Source organism: Salminus brasiliensis, chromosome 3, assembly GCF_030463535.1.
Source record: "Salminus brasiliensis chromosome 3, fSalBra1.hap2, whole genome shotgun sequence".
Lineage (NCBI taxonomy): Eukaryota > Metazoa > Chordata > Actinopteri > Characiformes > Bryconidae > Salminus > Salminus brasiliensis.
The window spans coordinates 8373138-8394355 of NC_132880.1; the positions used below are offsets into that span (position 1 = coordinate 8373138).

At 40.4% G+C, this 21218-nt stretch overlaps 1 protein-coding gene across 5 annotated transcripts in view; it reads right to left on the reverse strand.

Moving 5' to 3' along the window:
- Positions 1–21218, reverse strand: part of znf516 (zinc finger protein 516) — a 66061-nt gene that overhangs the window by 17745 nt on the left and 27098 nt on the right. For 4 of the 5 annotated variants that reach the window (XM_072675354.1, XM_072675355.1, XM_072675356.1 and 1 more), the window contains exon 2: positions 4127–6050. In XM_072675354.1, the coding sequence (XP_072531455.1) occupies positions 4127–5822 (1696 nt within the window). In that variant the 5' untranslated portion in view covers positions 5823–6050. The remainder of the gene's footprint in view (positions 1–4126; positions 6051–21218) is intronic. The other variant, XM_072675357.1, reaches the window with a different exon arrangement.

Consider the following 21218-nt stretch of genomic DNA (forward strand, 5'->3'; position numbering starts at 1 on the left):
TTGTGTTTTATTACATCCTAGAGGTAATTTCCCCGTAATTCCTTAGAAAAACAGTGCTATTATGAGCAGGAGACAAGTGACAATGTTTGCTTGAATTCATGTGCACTAGAGGCATAACTTCAGGTTTTACAAATGTATACACTATATGGACAAAAGTATTGGGACACTAGATCATTGATTTATTTTATTTTTTTTATCCCAAATAAAGGGTTTAGGGCTGGGCGATATGGTAAAAATACTATATCACCATATGTAAAGACTTTTTTCAAGATATTTTGCAATATTTATCATGATACATGTAATCACAGTCTAATTACATCAGTGGCAACAGATTCATAAAAACTACTAAGTACATTGATTTATACTCAGCATCTGCTGCACTTCATCTAATTAAACCAGTCTAATTACACTGTTTGTAATGAAACCTAAAGTAGATCAGTATTAATTAAGCACTAACAGTATCCTCAATATACTTAGAAAAGCATATTGTGTATCACTATAATACATTTTTATTACGGTATGACAAAATATTGTCATGTTGCCCATTTTTTTTTTAGTTTATCCTGCTTTTATTGGAGTAACTGTCTCTACTGTCCTGCTTTCTATTAGATTTTCGAGTAGCACTGCTGTAAGGATTTGATTGCATTCAGCAACAAGAGTGTTAGTGAGGATGTTGGATGTTGGATGATCACCACCCCACCTCATCATCTCCAACTGATCCCAAAAGTATTGGATAGGGCACCAACCTATCATCATTCCAGAGAACACAGTTAGTTCCCCTGCTCCACAGCTCAATGATTGGGGGGGCTTTATACCCCTCTAGCACTTGCCTGGTCAAACCAGCCAATCAGAGCAGGGCTCTTTTTTCTCAAAAGGGTTGTAAATAGGCTTTAAAAACAGCATCTAAGCATTTAACGCTCCAACCAAAGTCACATACATAGTATTTATACCTTAAATATCCACTAACATACCTAATAAACACATGTCCCAAAACCTTTACATGCCAAAATGATCACTTAGCAAAGTTATGATATTGTTGAAGTGAAAGCAATTTCAGAGTTCTGTTCTTGGGTACTTTTTTGACAAAAAGGCAGTGAAGAAAAGGGAAGAGAGCGGAAAAAAAGGACACGCACACACGAAAAAAAGAAATCTTCAAGGGTTGTCTTCCTGAGACAGGAAATCCTAAAAATAGCATCATGCAAAGAGGGCTTCTGAGCCCACAGTGAAACAAGCAGAAAATCAGACAAATCAGAGGGCTGCTAATGCTCAGCAATAACTGTAAACAGGCCATCCAGCTGCTCGGATTTAAGCCAGGTCGCGGCCTGTTAGCAATATGGCAAAGTAAGATCAGCTGCAGCTGTTTTCATGGGAGTTTGTGCACAAACAGAAGTGGGAAGTAGGACTGAGCACATGAATAAAATAAAATCGGCCTTGTCGCAGCAAATTAAGAAATGTATGCCATAAGCTGAATCCACTGACGTCATCTGAAGTCCCCATTTTTTCAAATTTAACAGACATTTAAGCACCTAATGTGCAGTTAATAACCTGTGATGGTACAAACACCAGTATTCTCTAATGGTACAAAGGTAAGCAGTAAACTGCTGGGGCTGGGGGAAGACCAATTTCCTTTTTTCTGATTTCTAACACACAATTTCTCAACATACTGAAAAAAGACAACATAGTCAATGTGCCATTGCTTTTGCACACACCACATCTAGGCAAATATAAACATAGGCAAATAATTAATTATTATTGTGCATTTTTTAAAGACCAAGAAAGGATCAGAAGCCTGTTCTGCATATGGATTTTTTTTTCAAAAATACAAAATATAAACATAAAATTTCTTTACATCCATATGTAAAAGACAATATGTTACTTTTCCCCCACAAATATTAATTATCCTCACTGTGGTTAGTTTATAGTCTTTTAGTATTTTTTTAGTTTAGTTTTCTTCTACATTCTTTAACATGTAAAACTTTCATGATGAGTTGGTCATTAGAAATTGTTAGAAATTATTTTAAATAACATTTCTTTACATTAACGTGTTAAAGATAAGAATGTTCGATTTATGTTTCTGAAAAATGGCAGAATTGTGTAGTCTGTAGAGGACGTGAGCTTTGAAAATCGTTGCATTTTCGCCCTTTTTTAACTGTTTGACATAATTTGAATCCGCAACATTTCATGATGAGTGGACCAATGGAAATGCATGACAATGACTTTGAATAAATTCTTTTTGCATTGACTTTCACTGAAAGGTTTTAAGAGAGTTTTTTGGAGATTCCCTTTTTTCATTTACCTGTTGGCATAAAAGCAGACTGCATAACTGCACTTTCTACTGCAGTATTTAAACAACATTGGTCATCTGGATTGCACTGTTGACTGATCATAATGTCTAGAACAAGACACTTAACAAAGAAACATATACAGACCATTACAAGTCTTGGTAAAGGAAAGTGTAGGGCTTTCCTTTAGATTAAATTACAAGGAAATAGTAAGTGTGGAGAGTACAGTTTCCTACACCATCAAAAGACTCTTGGAAACTGGAGAAAATCAGAGATGTCTGGTGCAGAAAAGACCGGTTTCAGAGAGTCAACAACTTGATAGGTGACTCACATAACATCTTATAACTCACCTTAATGCAGAGTCTCAGTTTCAACTGTCAAGAGAAGACTAAGATCTGCAGGTCTGAGTCTTTTAGTTGGTCATTGCTAAGATGGCAAAAGAAGAAATGCAGCTATGCAACACTGCCAGTGGACTCTAAAACTGTTGGCTAGTAGTGTACACCATTATGTAACCTAGGCTTTAGAATAAGAAAAATACCAAAATGAATGGCTTTTGGGATGTAGTACAATTTTAACTTGATTTAAGGGGAAAAAAAGTCTGTTCACAGTCTGATCCCTGTTCCTCACCTTTTACTTTGAACCACAGCAGCTCCGGTGTGTCTCTTTCTAGTGGCAGTGCTTTTCTATGGAGGTTATACACTAAAGGCCTTACATGTGCTTTACATAGCTGCATGGCTGTGCAAACAATAGGCTTAAGTCGCCAATCAGAAGGGGTGTCTGCATTCATGCATATATATATACTTACAGACAAAATATATAAAGTAAAAAGTTCCTTAGATCAGATCATACAAGAACAGCAGCAGCAGCAGTGCTATAACTGTATGAGCCACTGCTGCAGTTTCAGCCGTGCTTCAGCATTTCCCCACAAGATGTCTCCCTGCTCCATTATTTAGGGACTGGATCACACAGCCAATGATTAAAGCAAATGTTTTGAAAAGGCTTGCACAGGTAAAGCCTGGGAAAGGTATATTGCATCATAGGGTAGCATTGGTGATGGTTCTTCAGCAACTAGTAACAATATAATTCTTTTGTTTATATGGTCCAAGATTTTTTAACAACATTTCTCTACATTATCTTGTGTTTAAAGATAGGAATGTTTGCCATTTTAGAATAATTTTATTTATTTTTTTTATATATTTTATATATTTTATTCTTATTTTATCATTATTATTTAGTATTTATTTTTTAAATATATATAATTTGAATCTCTCACACTGTTGTCATTTCACACAAACTATATGTCCATTTTTGCAGCTTTTAACTTTTTTGAATAATTGATAATAATTTACATTTCATGATGAATGAACCCATAGAAATGCATAAAAATGACTAATAAAATCTTGCACTGACTTTTACTAAAAGGTTTTTGCATGACAGCGATTATAGATCCATACACAATGATGCTGCTGCTCAGTTTAGCTAGCAAAATCAAACAGAAGGAAATGCCGCTGTACCTCTGTACAGACTGTCTACAGATATTAAGTCTAAGCCTGCCATGTATTATCTATCATAAATCCGTCACCTTAGTGCCATATCTGGTCATCCAGGGAATAAATGCACCAGTGGTGGAGTATATATCCTATGTATATATCCTATTTATTTACACATACATACATCCACTCTCACAGTCCTCCCTTCTGTAGTGTAAACAAGCTTTATCTCCAGCTTTTCCAATTTCTCGTGGCTTTAGACTGCTTACGATACACTTTCTGAATCAATACATACATACAACAAAGCCGCAAGGTCACTGCGATAAAATAAGGCATCAGAAGAAATTCTCTTACCAGTACCTTCAGGTTGTGTTCTCTGACTTTGGTCCTTTAAATCTGCTGTAGAATCCCCAGATTTAGAAAGACTGGGCTGCCTTTTAGCAAAGAGACTCTCTTGCAGCGAAACCCCATTCATGCTGTCTCCCATGCCTCCGTGTCTTATGAGCATGTGTATCACCATCTGTTGCTGAGTTCGAAAGCCTTTTCCACACTCCAAGCACTCTGAGGTCTTGTTCTGGGAATTCTTCCGGCCGTGGCGGGGTGAGGGACGGTACTCAGAATCGCTCAAACTCTCAGCGCTTCCTTCTCCCGTGGATGCCTGCCCGCTGTTTCTCGGCTGGTCAGCATTGTTGCTGGCATTACTTGAACCCTGTGTCCCTGTCCCTCGCCTCTTCTTATTGGGGTTACTTAAGGAGGCATCCAACTGTTTTTTCCGTTTTTCTTGTCTCAGTAGCACATACTCGCCCTTCTCCCTGTCGTAGGCCACGTCGGCATCTGCTAGCCTCTCTTCCCAACCCAAGCCCTTCTCAGAGACCTCCACCACCCTGCCCCTGGTGACCAGCTGCCAAGCCTGGTAACTGCTCACAGGGTCCAACTCTGGGATTCTCTTGCCAAGGCTCCCCTCCGAAAGCTTTTCTGTCTCACCGGCTGCTCTGAGGTTCAGGCACTCTAGGAAGCGTCTCTTGGTAACAGGAGATAAAGGATCTTCACCCTTGTTAACAGGTTGCTCTGCATTGTTGTGGACTCGCTCATGCAGTCGCAGACTCTTGCGGTCATGGAAGAAGTTTCCACACCTGGCGCACAGTTCATACCGGCATACTTCGTTAACCAGCGAAGCTTCGTCCTGTGCCACATCGTTGACGGTAGCAGGCGGCTCAGAGTCACTCTTTGGTTTGGCCTTCGTGCCATGGGTCTTCATGTGGCTGCGCAGGAACCAGGGCTCGCGGAAGCGCCGGCCGCAGATGCGGCAGCCGTGATCAAGCGTGCTCTGGTGCTTCTTCATGTGGGCTTTGAGGAACCAGGCTTGAGTGAATACCTGATCGCACTGGTCGCATGGAAAGTCTCCTTTGCCGAGCTCGTTCTCCTTCTCTGCTTCTTCCATGCTGGGGCCTTCCTCCATGGGGGATTCTTCTTCCACAGGATGGGGCTTGCCGATTCGGCCCTGCAACTGCTCCTCCTGCAAGGCATCGTGGAAGTCCTGCATGTGCTGCTCGAGTTCGGCCTGACTCCGGAGCCTCTTCCTACACAGGGAACATTGCTTGCCTCCCTCGTTGGACGTCCTCTCCTTTTTGACCCCCTTTTTTCTGGCCTTACTGGCTTCCTCGCCATTGACGACCTTATTGCAGGCAGAGGTACTTTCGGTTGGACTGGAGCAACCACCCTGCTCTTCAGGTACCCCTCCTTCCTTATCCCCTTCATCTCCTGCCTCCTCCTCATCGCCCGCTGGGCTCTGACTCACGCCATCCAGCTTGTGGCTACGGATGTGAGCCTTCAGACTGCCTTTCTGGGCTGAGCGATGCTGGCAATGGGGGCACTTGTATGGCTTCTCCCCAGTGTGCTTCCTCATGTGCTGGGACAGGGAGCTTAAGAAGGGGAAAGTCCTGCCACAGAGTTCACAGTTATGGCCTTGACTCTTCTCCTCATCTGCATCGTTACGGGTGGCCTTGGAGAGGGAGTCATTTGTCGTGACTTCTTGCCGCTCGACCTCCATATCAATGCTGAAATGATCCTCTGTGCTGCTATCTGTCACCCAATTTGTTAGATCCTAGTAAATCTGGGTCCACTTTAGTCATATGTCCTGGATCAAAGTTCTCTTCACCAGAAGTGTCATTGGTGACAGATGTCTTGTAGGTACTGTGTCACTTTCCACTTGATTATGGCTGAGGTAGCTTCCGCTATGAATCATTTTACTGACGGGAGACCTCCTTCATTCTGTGACCTGTGGGGAAGTGACGGGAAACAAGAGCAGCATTAGAGGATGAGCCAGCCCAGCAGCTAAATATAAGTTTGTACATATAGATGAGTAAGCATTTCTAATAAAAGTACATAGGGATGGTGCTTATGTGCACTGCTGCTTTTGTGAGCTGAATAGCATGTACGTATATGACTATGTATACAGCCTTTGCAGCATAGTTATGCTGAAACGAACCACCAGAGACCACACCACAGACCTCCTTATATCTGATCTTAACTCAAGCAGCCAGATCAACATTCAGACAGAAGCCAGAGTCACAACACTCAGCAAGCAATATGATTAGAGCCCTGTTGTACTGTAAGTACATATAGGTCGAGTATCTTCTCGATGGGAACACTAGAACACTGTCCATCGTCAGTCAATTGTTTCATTTTCCTCCAAGCTTATCATCTGTGCATTGTAATTGGACATGTACCCTGTGTACTACCCTGGAATCAACTAATATACTATTTAAAGAGAGAGAGAGAGAGAGAGAGAGAGAGAGAGAAAGCAAACATCATTAGTATGTCTAATGTGTAACTTTGTGAGCTACCTTCAGGGCCTGGATGAGGAGCTGTCTGGCTGCATCAGGCAAGCAGTTCTGACAGCCTGATGTGCACAGAGAGACAGACTGAGAGGGCTTCTTGATGCCTCACATCCCTCATAGGGAAACGCGTCTCTTTTCAGAGTGTATTAGAATGAGTCATTTTAACAGCTGGCCTGTGTCTGTTGCGACCCAAACCAGCACCTTGGAAAAATGCTGTTTACAAGCACCTTGATGATCACTGCACCCATTCCGTCAAGGAGGACATGGCATATTTTGAATCTGCAATTACACACCCCGGCCAGGAATCAGGATTTCCTGCCATTTTGTCTCGCTTTCCATCAGTTCCAAACATAGCTTTCTCATTTTCTAGGGAATAGTCTCATACTCTCCAAGCCAAAAACAGAGCTACGAACCTCCCGGGCGGCTAACTGCCTGGCTACACTGTTTGGGTTAAAGACGACCTACGTTTATGAGTGTAATTGCAGTAGCCGTAATTGCAGTTTTATTCAATTGAATAAATACATTTTTATGATGGTCTTTATTATTAAGTTACCTGTTTTTTAACATGCTACTCCTCTCACAGTTTTCAAAACATCGACACCATTATAACTCAAACACATTCGTCTTGATCTCAAATAGGGTGATTGTATTCAGATTTTGGAGAAGTGCAATAGTATTCATACTGTAAGCAGACAAAAAAAATATTGTGGCCAAAACACTCCTATTAAAATGTACTGAAATGTGTCTGTAAACTTATAGCCCAAAAATTACTGGTAATTAAGTTACAAAAATTACAATTTTCAAGCTACAGCCACCAAATTTGACAAATTCATAGAACTAAATATGCCTTTTTATGGTTTATGCTTTGTTGAACTGATCCGGTTTTCGTAAAATGCCACAAATCCCACTTTTTTTTCCCCAAAGAAATGTGATGCAAAAGTTTGCAGACACCGTTCTATTAGCCAAACTTCTGGATGAGCTTTTGGACTAACCATATGTTCGGCAAAATATTTGGCACCTTGCATTTTAGCAAAAAGTTTGTGGACACGGCTCTAATAGCCAATCTTTTGGACCAACCATCTTTGGGGAAATAAATTTGGCACTCCACAATGAAGCCAAAAGTTTGTGGACACGGCTCTAATAGCCAAATGTATTGTATGATCTTTTGGACCAACTATCTTTTGAGAAATAGGTTTGGCACTCCACATTTTAACCAAACGTTGGTGGACACAGCTTTATAAGCTAAATGTACTAAAGGAGCATTTTGACCAACAATCTTTTAAGCAAGTTTGGCACCCAAACACAGCTGAGCTGCAATCACATTTACAGTTTCTGCAGGAATTGAACTCTCTAGTTGTATTTTATGGGGTGTATGGCAGTTGGTGTGTGTAGTGGTTAGTGTATAGTATTTGTGTGATGCACCACTGACCACCTGAATTTCTTATGTGGATTATTAGGCTGAACTTGACCTGACAAGACACCACATTGTGCTCTTATCTCTTATTGTGCTGTTATGCCATATGAATGTGATCACAATCTTAGCAAAAAGGTTCTATATGGTACTGAAAAGATACTTAGAGAAATAGTGGAACCCTGTTTTGGTACTTATATAGACCCATTTTAAATGGTCCTTAAAAGAACAACATACCGTAGGTCTTCATCACAGAAGATCCATTTAACCAAGTGTTCAAATGGTTCTTTGAGTTGGCCTATTTCAACATTTGCTAAAGAACCCTGGAAGAACCCCCTTCTTAAGGTTCATGTTTACTTATACTCTGATCCTTATAAGAAGATACATCTGTGTGTATGTGTGTGTGTGTGAGAGAGAGAGTCTCTTTGTCTTAAGGACAGTGGTGCCAGTCTCATCCCAGACCCAGTTCCCTCTCGTAGTCAGAATGAGCGATGGCCGTCTGCTCACAGACCTAAATTGAGTGTGTGTATGTGTGTGTGTGTGCGCGCGCTCAGGCGTTAAGGGCTGCATTCACTGTGAGCAGAAGAGAAGTCGGTTGGGACGAAGCCTCAGGGCCAACCCTCTCTCTTTCCTAACAATCAATAATCCATTATAAAACAACTGCATTTCACCACACACTCACACAGACACACACACAAACACACATATACATACATACGCACTCACACACACACATATATACACAACTCCACGGACAGAAAAGACAGGCAGAAAAAGTCATATGATTACATAAACTAATGCTGCCTAGTCTAAAGCAGTGAGGGGGTTTGAAGTCAAGTGTCTGGAATACGCTGTCAGAACAGTACGGAAAAAGCCTTTCTGGAAAACTGAATCTTTCCAGTATATCTAAGTGGAGCACGGCCTAAGCAAAAAGGCTTCTGTACAGTACTAATAAGAGGTGTATGTTTCTCAACAATAGCGGAACCCTTTTTGGTACTACATAGAACCATTTTAAAGGGACAAAAGTATTGAGACACCTTCTCATTCATTGTTTCTTCTGAAATCTAGGGTATTAAAACAAAGAGAAGAAGAGGGCTTTCTACAAGATCCTGCTGTGAGGAGACCAGGATGTTGGATAATCACCACCGCACCTCATCCCCAACTCTCGAACTCATCCCAAACATATTGGATGGAGCACCACCATCATTCCAGAGGACACAGTTCTCCACTGCTCCACAGCTCAATGCTGGGGGCTTAAGTTTAATAGCCCTCTAGCCCACGCCTGGTATTAGATATGTTTATCTGCCCCAGATAGCCCTATACAAAAGGCAATATTTACCTACAGGGTCTAGACAAGCTGTGTGTGTGTGAGTGCATTTGCATATCTGTGTCAGCAATGGTTGCAATTTTAAGTAGCTGAAAGTGTTTATTACAAGGAGTGTCCACAAACATTCAAACAAAAACCATATACTGTATAGTAGAACCATATATAGTAGGCCTCCATCACAGAGAAGAACCATTTGACCACCTGTGGTCCAAGTGTCTGGAATACTTAGAACAACAGGGAACGAGCCTTTTTGGAAACGGGAACTTTTTTTTGTACTATGTAGAGCCATTTTAAAGGGTTCTGAGAAGAACCATATATTGAAGACCTCCATCACTGGGAAAAAAAAACAAAAAACATTTGGCCAACTGAAGTCCAGTCAGAACAGCTCGGAAAGAGCCTTTTTAAGGGAAACAGACACTGTATACAAGTGGTGCACATGCTAAGCCAAGCGGCTCTATATAGTATTGAAAAGAGCACGTCTGAAATCAATAGTGGAACCCTTGTTGGTACTATATAGAGCCATTTTAAAGGGTTCCTAAAAGAACCATATATTGTAGACCTCCACTGACCAATTGAAGTCCAGTCAGAACAGCACAGAAAGAGCCTTTATGGAAAACGGTGCACACTCTAAACCCAAAGGTTCTATATAGTATTTTAAAGAGTATGCTCAAATCAATAGTGGAACCCTTGTTGGTACTATATAGAGCCATTTTAAAGGGTTCCTAAAAGAACCATATATTGTAGACCTCCACTGACCAATTGAAGTCCAGTCAGAACAGCACAGAAAGAGCCTTTATGGAAAACGGTGCACACTCTAAACCCAGAGTTTCTATATAGTATTGAAAAGAGTATGCTCAAATCAATAGTGGAACCCTTGTTGGTACTTTATAGAACCATTTTAAAGGGTTCCTAAAAGAACCATATATAGTAGGTACCCATCACAGAGAAGAAGCATTTGACCAACAGTTAAGTGTCTGGAATATTTAAAACAACTGAGAACGAGCCTTTATGGAAAATGGAAACTTACGACCCTTTTTTGTACTATGTAGAGCCATTAGAAAGGGTTCTTAGAAGAACCATATATTGAAGACCTCCATCACCACTGGTACCTGTCTAATGACCATGTTAAAACCAAAATGGACTCTTAACTATTAATATCACCACTATTAACTATCTACACCATGATTATTATATTCTGATTATGATCAGAGCAGTTCAACAGTATAGATGGTTTGGAATTTTGATCAATAATGTATAAATAGTTCTGATCAAAGAAGGACGGGTCGGGTCCCCCTTGTGAGTCTTGGTTCCTCCCAAGGTTTCTTCCTCCAGTTCTGAGGGAGTTTTGTCTTGCCACTGTCGCCGTTGGGGCTCACTGGGGGTCTTTAATCCTTCATGTCTTACGTTATTTCTTCTTTGTCTCTGTCTTTAACTAATTACTAATTATGTAAAGCTGCTTTGTGACGACAACAGTTGTAAAAAGCTATACAAATAAATTTGACTTGACTTGACTTGAAGTCCAGTCAGAACAGCACGGAAAGAGCCTTTTTTAAGGGAAACAGACACTGTATACAAGTGGTGCACACGCTAAGCCAAACGGCTCTTTATAGTATTGAAAAGAGTACGTCTGAAATCAACAGTGGAACCCTTGTTGGTACTTTATAGAGCCATTTTAAAGGGTCCCTACAAGAACCATATATAGTAGGTACCCATCACAGAGAAGAAGCATTTGACCAACAGTTAAGTGTCTGGAATAATCGGTCAGAACATCAGCTATAAGCATGGTGCACACCATAGTGGAACCCTTCTTGGTATTATATAGAGCCATTTAAAGGGTTTATAGAAGAACCATAATTTGTAGGCCTCCAGAGAAAAAAATCGACCAACTGAAGTCCTGTCAGAACAGCATGATAAGAGCCTTTTTAGCAAACGGAAACTTTCCAGTGGACGCTCAGCACTATGTTTCCGTGTTTGTTGTAATGTCCATTTGTTCTGTCCGTGTGCCTTTTATTTATTTTTGACAAACAGTAGTAAATGAAATGATCAGCAGAACCTAAAGATGCTAATCTCTCCCATTCATCATAACATCATGTAGCTGCTGAGTACATGAACAAACAAAACACTGAGTCCCAGTTCCAATGCTACTGGGAGGTTTGGGAGGTGTGTAGAAATACACACACACACACACACACACACACACAAATACACATACACACACATGCAGCACAACAGCAGTGGGGTTATTATTGAAACGTGCTTGTTCTCCGAGGGCTTACCTCAGCTTTGTTGACCTACTTATCCCCAGACAGTTGAGCTCATCTTGGGGCTCTATCAATGCAGGATCAGTGCATTTTTCAAATTGAGCTTCTGTGTGTGCGTATGTGCGTGTGTCTGTGTGTGTGTGTGTGTGTGTGTATGTGTGTGTGTGTGTGTGTGTGTGTGTTTGTGTGTCCTCAACCAAATGCTCTGTTTACCCAGACGCTCGGGGAGAGTTACCCAACTACGAATGTGATGTTCTAGGACAGGCCAGACAACGGAGGAGCAAATTACTGAAGACAAAGCAGATACTGGAGATTTTCCTCCTTGTTGGTGCACTGTGATGTGGGAGGCTGCTCTCGTTTTCTTAATACCTCTAAAATCAACTAGAAATTGCATGATGAACAGTTTCGGTAGTAGCATTTCAATGGCAAAATACATTTTTATTGTAAATAAATTAATATGAAAACAAATAAAATGTGAAACTTCTAAAAATCTATTAAATAGAAATGAAACAGGATAGAATTCAAATGAGGGAAGTGATGGTCTGTTTTAAAGCTGCGGGATAGCTGCAGCCTTATCTACCAACATCTACCAAACGCAAGGAAGAGTTAAGTAGCAGTGCTGACCATTAAACTGACCAGGCAGTGCTGACCATCAAACAACTTCTGAGAGTTCTTTGGCAGCTCAGTCACACTGCACTATGCAGGAATCAGCCATAACATTATAACCACACAGATATTTGTAAAGTCCCCCTTGTGCCACCAGAACAGCTCTGACCCATCTAGGCATGGACTCCAAAAGATTGCTGAAGATGTCCTGTGGTATCTGCCAGCCAGACATTAGCATCAGGTCCTTTAAGCCCTGTAAGTTGTGAGGTGAGGCCTCCATTGGTCACATTAATGAGCCTTGGGCAGCCATGATGTTTTTGCCAGTTCACCAGCTCTCTTTCCTTGGACCACTTTTGGTATATACTGACCACTGCATACCTGGAAACACCGCACAAGACCTGCCTGATGTTTTGGAGATGCTTTGACCAAGTCAGTCATCTAGCCATCACAGTTTGGCTCTTGTCAAAATGGCTCAGACTCTCACACTTAGCTGTTTTTCCTGCGACCAACACATTACCTTCAAAAACTGACTGTTCACTTGCTGCCTAATACGTAGATCGCACCACTATTCTTCACTTTCCCTGTCAGTATTTAGGACACATATAACTTTCTTTGTAAAATGTAATCTTGAGAAATAATGCACTGAAATGTAAATATATTTGAGTATTTGACAATCAAGCAAAAACGAAATTCAAATTATATTTCTGAGCCAATTTGACAGCCATAAAGTGCATTCTGACTAATTCAAAAGACTTCCTCCACTTTTTAAGGTGATACCGCTGGTGTTAAGATGCTTAAAAAAACAATCACAACAATAATTTAAAAAAGATAATTATTCAATTCAATTATTTAATTTAATTATCTCTCAAAAATAGCTGAGAGAAATCGGCAGAATCGTTTTTTGTGTTGAATGACTGAGGTAGACACTCAAAAAAGTAATTAAAAATGACTAATTACTTTTCTCAAACTGTAATAGGATTACTTTTCTTAATACTTCCTGGACAAAAAGGCTCATCTGATTACTGACTCTGTACCAACTGGAAAATATAAGGTAAAAGCTAATCATTCTAATTCTGAAACCCAGGAACTGTTAAAGTGGAGAAGCTTGTGTACTAGAGATGCACCGATCCGATATTAGTATCGGATATCGGTCCAGATATGAACAAAATCAGCTGGATCGGGTATCGGTTAATTAGGCCGATCCATGGAGCCGATCCTTTCACTTTAATTTGTTGGTGTGAGACTGCACTAAATGTTTACATTTTCACAATTTTGATTGCTGATTGTATGTTTGACCAATTTACTTATTTATTCTCAGTTTCAGCTGCTAGATTATATTTTGAATTACTGTTTATGCTAAATATTCCGAATAGTACTAGTAGTAGTAGTTAGTATTACGCTAATAGTACGAAATTTTGGATCTGTAGTTTTCAAAATATAATTCAAATGAAAAACTTAACAACAATTAAATTTAGCAAAGCAAAATTCTTGGTGTAATTGGGATAATTTATATAATTTTATCCAAAACCTTTTTTGGTTTCATATCATTCTTGTGATCTGTACAGAGCAAAATAAAAAGTTGATGACCAAAAAAAAAATAATAATAAAACCCAGAAACTTCAAACAGTCAAACAGTTTGGTTGAAATGGTTGAACCTGTAAATAAAACCTTACAGAGCTGTTTCTGAATGAAATTCTAGTCTGTTCTAGGGGTTCTCCTTTCTTCAGCAAAGGGATCTTTGTCCATCGGAGAGAGGAAACTTCTGGAAAATTGCTGAGGCTGCCACATCAGAGAAGTTACTGAGCTTACAAAGCTAACCAGTAAGTAGTAGTTAGTCTAGTTTTACATAGGGTCTACTTAGATTAGCCCCTTCAAAAGCCAATGTCCCGCCAGCAGGCCGAAAGTGTTATTACATCTAATCTAATATTGGTAAGGAATAGCCCCTGATACTGAGTAATACACCTTACTGTGTTATAAGCCCTGGAGTGTTCAGAAGGGGGTTATGGAGTTACGTTAAGGGCCTAAGAATGTATTTCTTAGCTTCTTCTATAAAGCTACCATTTCAGAGAGAACAAGGTTGTGGAGAGTGGTTACTAAGACTGTATGTAATTAACACTCTATGACGATTCAACTCCCGTTTCAATGACCTCCTCTTTCTAAACATGTAAAACACATTCTGTGCAGCATGCTGTTTCCCCTGGGCTCTCCCATTCCATTTTTGAAACTATCCAGAGGATCTCGAATCCCCTGGCTCACAATCACATTGTGTGTCTCGCACTAGAACTGTCACAATAGCTCATGTCCATACCTCCTCATAGCAGCAGGGGGTAAGGCAGCACCATTGTTGGCGATTGGGGTCTAGCCTATGCTTGGACCATGCCCCGCAACTTGTCTTCACAGCAAAGACAAAGAGGGTCCCCTCACGGTCCTGTCTAAGCTCACTCCTAGCTGGGTCCCCACTGCCCCGCTGCCGTTGGTCAATGGCAGTCTAGATGGGGCCCCGGTGCCACGGAGTTGGGCCTATGTGGACCGTAGCAGGTGGTTGAGGGTAACACTGTCAGGTTAGATTAATGCCCAGTGCGTGTGTTGTTGCTGCTGAGGTGCTTACTAGGGATGGGTGTTCTAACTGTGTTTGCTATTTGAATAGACTAAATATCTACACTTTTTTCTCAATACATATATTTCATTACATGATTACCTAATTCATTACTTAACTACGTCGTAAATGACATTTATACCAAGGTGTAAGCAGTAGATCCTTTAAGTCCTGTAAGTTGTGAGGTGGGGCCTCCATGGATCACGTCAATGAGCCTTGGGCGCCCATGACCCTGTCGCTGGTTCACCGGTTGTCCTTGCTTGGAGCACTTTTTGGTCAGTGCTGACCACTGCATACCAGAAAAACTACCCCACAAGACCTGCCTGATGTTTTGGTGATGCTCTGACCCAGTCAGTCGTCAAGCCATCACAACCTGGCCTTTGTTAAAATGGCTCAAATCCTTATGCTTGCCCATTTTTCCTGCTTCCAACACATCATCTTTAATATAGCTGGCTAATGTATTGTATACTGTCATGAATAAAACTTTATTATTATTATACATTATTTGTTTGCATGATTGTTATTAATGCATTAATTTATTGTCAGTTTTTTCATTGTTTTTTTTTTATCAGCAAAGCTAAGCAGCTACATTTTTATTACAATTTGCAATTCCATTCTTCATTGCTACATTAAAGGAATACATGCATTCAATCAGCCAAGTTAGCTAGGATACTGTTGATGTTAATGCTAACAATGGACTTGTATTAATGACGCTACATTAATGCATAAAAAAAAACATTAGTTATTAAAACAGCATGGCTAGACTTTATTTACACATTTAAGCCCACTGTTCAGCTTTATGGAGATGTATGAATATGACAATATTTTATCGTATCGGGATAAATTTTGTTATTGTGCTACACAATATACTTTTCTGAGCGCACCATGGATATCGTAAGTGCTTAAAGAATAATCAGAAGAAATAATAAAATGTCTTAAATATTGTGACACAGCATTTGTACCATCTCATCCACCCCTATGTTTTAGTGTTAGGGACCATCTATAAATTACCAATTCCTATTATTATTATTATTATTAGTAGTAGTAGCATCTGTATACAGACATCTGGCAAAGCCTCTGAACACATAAGCAGAAATAATAATAATAATAATAATAATCATCATTATCATCATCATCATCAGAAGAAGAAATAATAAAATGTCTTTAAATATTGTGATACAGTATTTGTACCATATCATCCACCCTTATGTTTTAGTGTTAGGGACCATCTATAAATGACCAATTACTATTATTATTATTATTATTATTAGTAGTAGTAGTAGTATCTGTATACAGACATCTGGCAAAGCCTCTGAACACATAAGCAGAAATAATAATAATAATAATAATAATAATAATAATAATAATCATCATCATCATCATCAGAAGAAGAAGAAATAATAAAATGTCTTTAAATATTGTGATACAGTATTTGTACCATATCATCCACCCTTATGTTTTAGTGTTAGGGACCATCTATAAATGACCAATTACTATTATTATTATTATTAGTAGTAGTAGTAGTAGTAGTAGTAGTATCTGTATACTGGCAAAGCCTCTGAACACATCAGCAGAAATAATAATACTATTAATAATAATAATAGTAGCAACACATTTTCTTCTTCTGATTATTATTTTCAGATGGCCCCAAACTCTAAACTAAACCCTGTCCCTGTTTCTGAACTGGAGCTTCTGTGTTGGAGCTAGATTAAAGGAAACAGCTGATTATGCATCTCTTAACAAGAGGGTTTGTAATGGGGGTGCAGTGAGTCGCCACTCACAAACTTGTTTTAAAATGGCAAGCAAAAAGATTCTCGTACTCATTCATACTGATGGGATCATGAGATAACACTTGGAGGGGACAGGAGACAACAGCTGCTATTCAGTTAGCACGCGAAGCCCACTGGTACAGCTTGCACATGGTAAACGGTTCCTTTGTTCACTGCTGTTTGTTACCTCGAGACAGAATGTACAGACCCTAACTTTCAATCTTAATGCTGTTCCTTGCCCCCCTAACCACAAACACACACACACACACACACACACACACCAGAAGACATTTTTGAGTTCTTTTAACTAACACTGATGCTATTGTGCACTACATTGTTTCTGATGCTCTGGAGAAAATTAAGGGATGCATGATCATGCCAGGGTCATGTTACCATTTCCGGTCTTGACAGATGTTACACTGTTTGATGTTACAGCAGGGTTCAAGTAAACCACATCCTGGTTCCTTAGTCCTATCTGTCCCACCTCTGTTCAACAAGGGGGTGGTGGAGAGAAGTGGAGGTTGGGATGTCAAGTTTTTGTACTATTCACTCCCTAGTAGATATTGTCCAAATATTCTAACCAGGTGACAAAACAGCCCATTTTTGTGATGTCATAAAACCCAACCATGCTGTCCATATCGTTGCTGTCCAGTGAAAAACATGTATCTCCATGTTTTTAGTTTTAAACCCTGTAGCTGCTCTGTAGTATAGTTCTGGATGAATAGAACAATTAAAATGTTCAAAATTCCCATAAATAAATTTCCTATTTTACATTAAATTCCAGCCAAAGACCATTTTTGGAGATACATGTTTTTTATTGGACAGCAACGATATGTTGATACGATAAGCCTATTTTGAATTCACAGTTTTTGCGATGTCACAAAAACCAACCATGCTGTCCATATCTGGACATTAAGTTGGACAAACAGCCCATTCTTGTGATGTCATAAAAACCAAATCATGTCCATACATGAACATTAAGTTCACAGATCTCATTTTTGGATTCCAAGTTTTTATGATGTCACAAAACCCAACAATGTTGTCCAAATCTGGAAATTAGATTGGAAAAACAGCCTGTTTTGAGATGTTTTTGTGATGTCATAAAACCCAACTCATTTGCATACTACATATCTTGGCTTGATCAGCCATCATCAGTTTGTCCCATCCATTCTCACTAAAGTTAGAACCAGTGTTCCAACTCAGAGAAGGTGGAGAAGGTACAATGCAGTCCAGCCTATCAGAACAGAGCTCGTTTACATATTGCATATAGCCCTAAAGGAATGGCAACACAGTCAAACAGCCTGTTTAATTCCGAGGGGTTTAACAAGGCTGAAATATGCTTGTTTAAGACGGAACTTGTCATTCTTTTGTGTTTTATGTATCTAAAATAGGAAGTTTGAGGATATGGGTCCTTTAATAACCACTTTCCTATTATCTTTAAAGCGTGAGTAAATTCGTCCAACAATAAGCATTTTATGTTGGACACGTTAACTTCGCACCTGGCTAGTCATTTTGGAGCATTTCTATTGGTCCACACATCAGGAAATTAGGACACAATGTATAGAACAACTGCCAGATTCAGATTATGTTAAAAAGTGAAAAACGGCATGATGCGATGTTTTTTGCATGACAGCCAGAGATGTTCTCTGATTACCGATAATTTTAACTTCGTACAGTTAAACAGTGTTTTATTGGCCGATATGATGGTCAAGTTGTCAAGCATGCTCCACAGTCTCAAACTGAAGAACCTCCAAAAGCTCTTAATTGTGATTGTGAGGTTCCATCCAGCTTTATTAACACACTACAGGCTGTATTAACTATTCATCCAACAATAAGCATTTTATGCCGATTAAGAACACGTTAACTTCGAACCTGACTAGTGCGCCCCCAAGTGGTGGAAAAAGCAGTTCTGCTGCGTCTGTAACGGCGCCTCTACTGATGATGAAGCAGAGAGGATTTCCCCCTCCATTACGTACCGGTATATGGCGACCTTACAAATGTTAGCACTCTCAAAGCTGTTCTGCGATGACGTCTGAAGCAGAAAAGCCTCTGACTGGCTTCTTTAGACCTTGCTTTGATCTTCACTAAGCCCCGCCTCCACGTCCCACATTCGTTTTTTTTTTGTTGTTGTTTTCAAATGAGCTGAGAGGGCGGAGACTCGCTGATATTGAATCTGGATGTAAGCTTATTTACTCTTGTGTTTTATTTATAGGAAAGCAGCAAAGCTGGGGCCTAACGGGAGGACGCTGTTAACGCTAGGCTGAGGAAGTTGGCCGCTTTCCCTCGCTTATGCTCTTTGTTAGTGTTTGGTCTGATGATGGGATGTTTGTGACTCTTACGGTTTCCACGGTAGCTGTTACTCCGGGATACACGCAACCTTCGGCTCGCCCTCTCCCCACCCGTCTTAGCTCTGCACTTCATCTGATACATCTGCAATAGCGACTTTCTCTCTCTCTCTCTCTCTCTCTCTCTCTTTCTCTCGCCCCAGCACCAGCAGTACAGTCTCACTCAGCAAATCCGTTCGAGCTGTCCTAACTCAACCTGCATCTCTAATGCATCCTATACGTCTCCTAACTGAGGGGTTCAATCCTCATAACTCAACGCTAAAACTCTCATCGCTCGCCATATGCTTGAGGACTCCCTCTGCAAAGCTGCAAAGAAGTGTAGAGGATCTACATGTAGCAGCATTTGTGTACAGCCCACTGATAATACACAAACACAACACACACACACACAGATTATCAGTGGAAAGTAGGAAATAACAACACACGCAGGCCCATATCTCTAACATGCAGCCCTAAGCTAGCGCTCCATTCTTTCTCTCTCCCCTCTTTTCTCATGCTGATGAATAGCCATGACCAGTCAGCTGTCCACACGTTTATTCAACCTGACGGCCAGACCAGCTCAGCACAAACGCCCCATGCTCTGGACGCTGCTCCTCTGCTCCGAGCCAGTGTGTGTGTGTGTGTGTGTGTGTGTTTGTGAGAGCTCTCGACCAGTCAGCTCTCCATTAATGTGTATGAGCTCTAAGCCATTGCGGCTGTATGGGCCGTATTTGTGTGACTGTGTGTGTGTGTGTGTGTGTGTATCTTTGTCGTTGTGGATAAGAGAAAGAATGAGCAAGATAAAAAGAAGAGCCACTGCACGTGTGTATGTGTGTGTGTGTGTCAGTGTGTGTGTGGATGTGTGTAAAGGGCTCTGCAGTATCTTATCATTGCTGATCTTATCTTCAAAATGGCAACTTTACAGGAGAAGGAAAAATACGTCTCAACTTTCAATGGAAGTCAATGTAAAAGGATTTTACTCCAAGTCACTTTGGAGCATTTCTATTAGTCCACACATCAGGAAATTAGGACACAATGTATAGAACAACTGCCAGATTCAGATTATGTTAAAAAGTGAAAAACGGCATGATGCGATGTTTTTTGCATGACAGCCAGAGATGTTCTCTGATTACCGATAATTTTAACTTCGTACAGTTAAACAGTGTTTTATTGGCCGATATGATGGTCAAGTTGTCAAGCATGCTCCACAGTCTCAAACTGAAGAACCTCCAAAAGTTCTTAATTGTGATTGTGAGGTTCCATCCAGCTTTATTAACACACTACAGGCTGTATTAACTACCTCAGGGGGGCGCTATACTGCACCTTTAACTGTCTGTTCAAAACAAACTTGAGTTAGTCTTGTTTTATTGCAGTTTTTTGCTCATTGTAGCAGACTCTAACAATCCAAACCGCTAATATTAGTTAACATAGCTGAAGTTTTGCCCAGGTATAAATCAAATTAGTGATAGTCTCATCATTTAAAGCCATGTCGATCCTGACAGTACATTAAGACAATGCTACGTCTGCAGGTAATCACTAAACTAAACTATGGCCTGTTTGCCCCAAGAGTTTGCTATGCTTGGCTAAATAGGAAAACTGTCTGCGAGACCCGGCGAGGTCCAGAATATTGATCCCTGGTGGTTTTAAAAAAACGATGGCATGGGGCTCGCTTCAAGCTGGTGCAGTCCCCAGCGCCTACAAAAGCTATACGCTACTCTACTGCTAAATGTCAAGTAATGTAATTAGTTTCAAGCTTTGTAAAGCCGAGGAAGGAAACATAAAGCAGTGCGAGCACTTGCTGTACTTTCCTCCATGACAAGAAAGTGGAAACGGCTCCTCATTTGCAGCTTCCTCCACAAGGAATTAGCCACACGATGTTTATCGATGTTTAAGAGTCAATGGCCTACCAAAGGAACGTGACGATTATAATTGCATGGCCATATTGGCAATCGGCATCTGAGAATTGTCAAAAGAATGAATGCACCACATTGCTAAAAGAAGACGGCATGGAATTGGGCAAACCCATTTGGAAGAAATTCTCTCGTGAAACAACAAACCAGTGATCAACCATTCAGGGCAAGTGTGAAAGCACCCATAAACCATCAAATCTTCAACAATCTAACCCGTGTGGGAGGGATTTCCCCTTTCCAACCTTGGTTCCGAAAGGTCTTTAGTTCTTCTTTAGGTGTCAATGAAGCTACCTGGCTAATGTAACACCTAATGAAAGCCCATAGCCTGCAGTTAGCACTAGTCCTCAGATTTTCATTCCATGTTTTTTTTAAACTTCAGGATCATGGAGATATTTGTAGTAT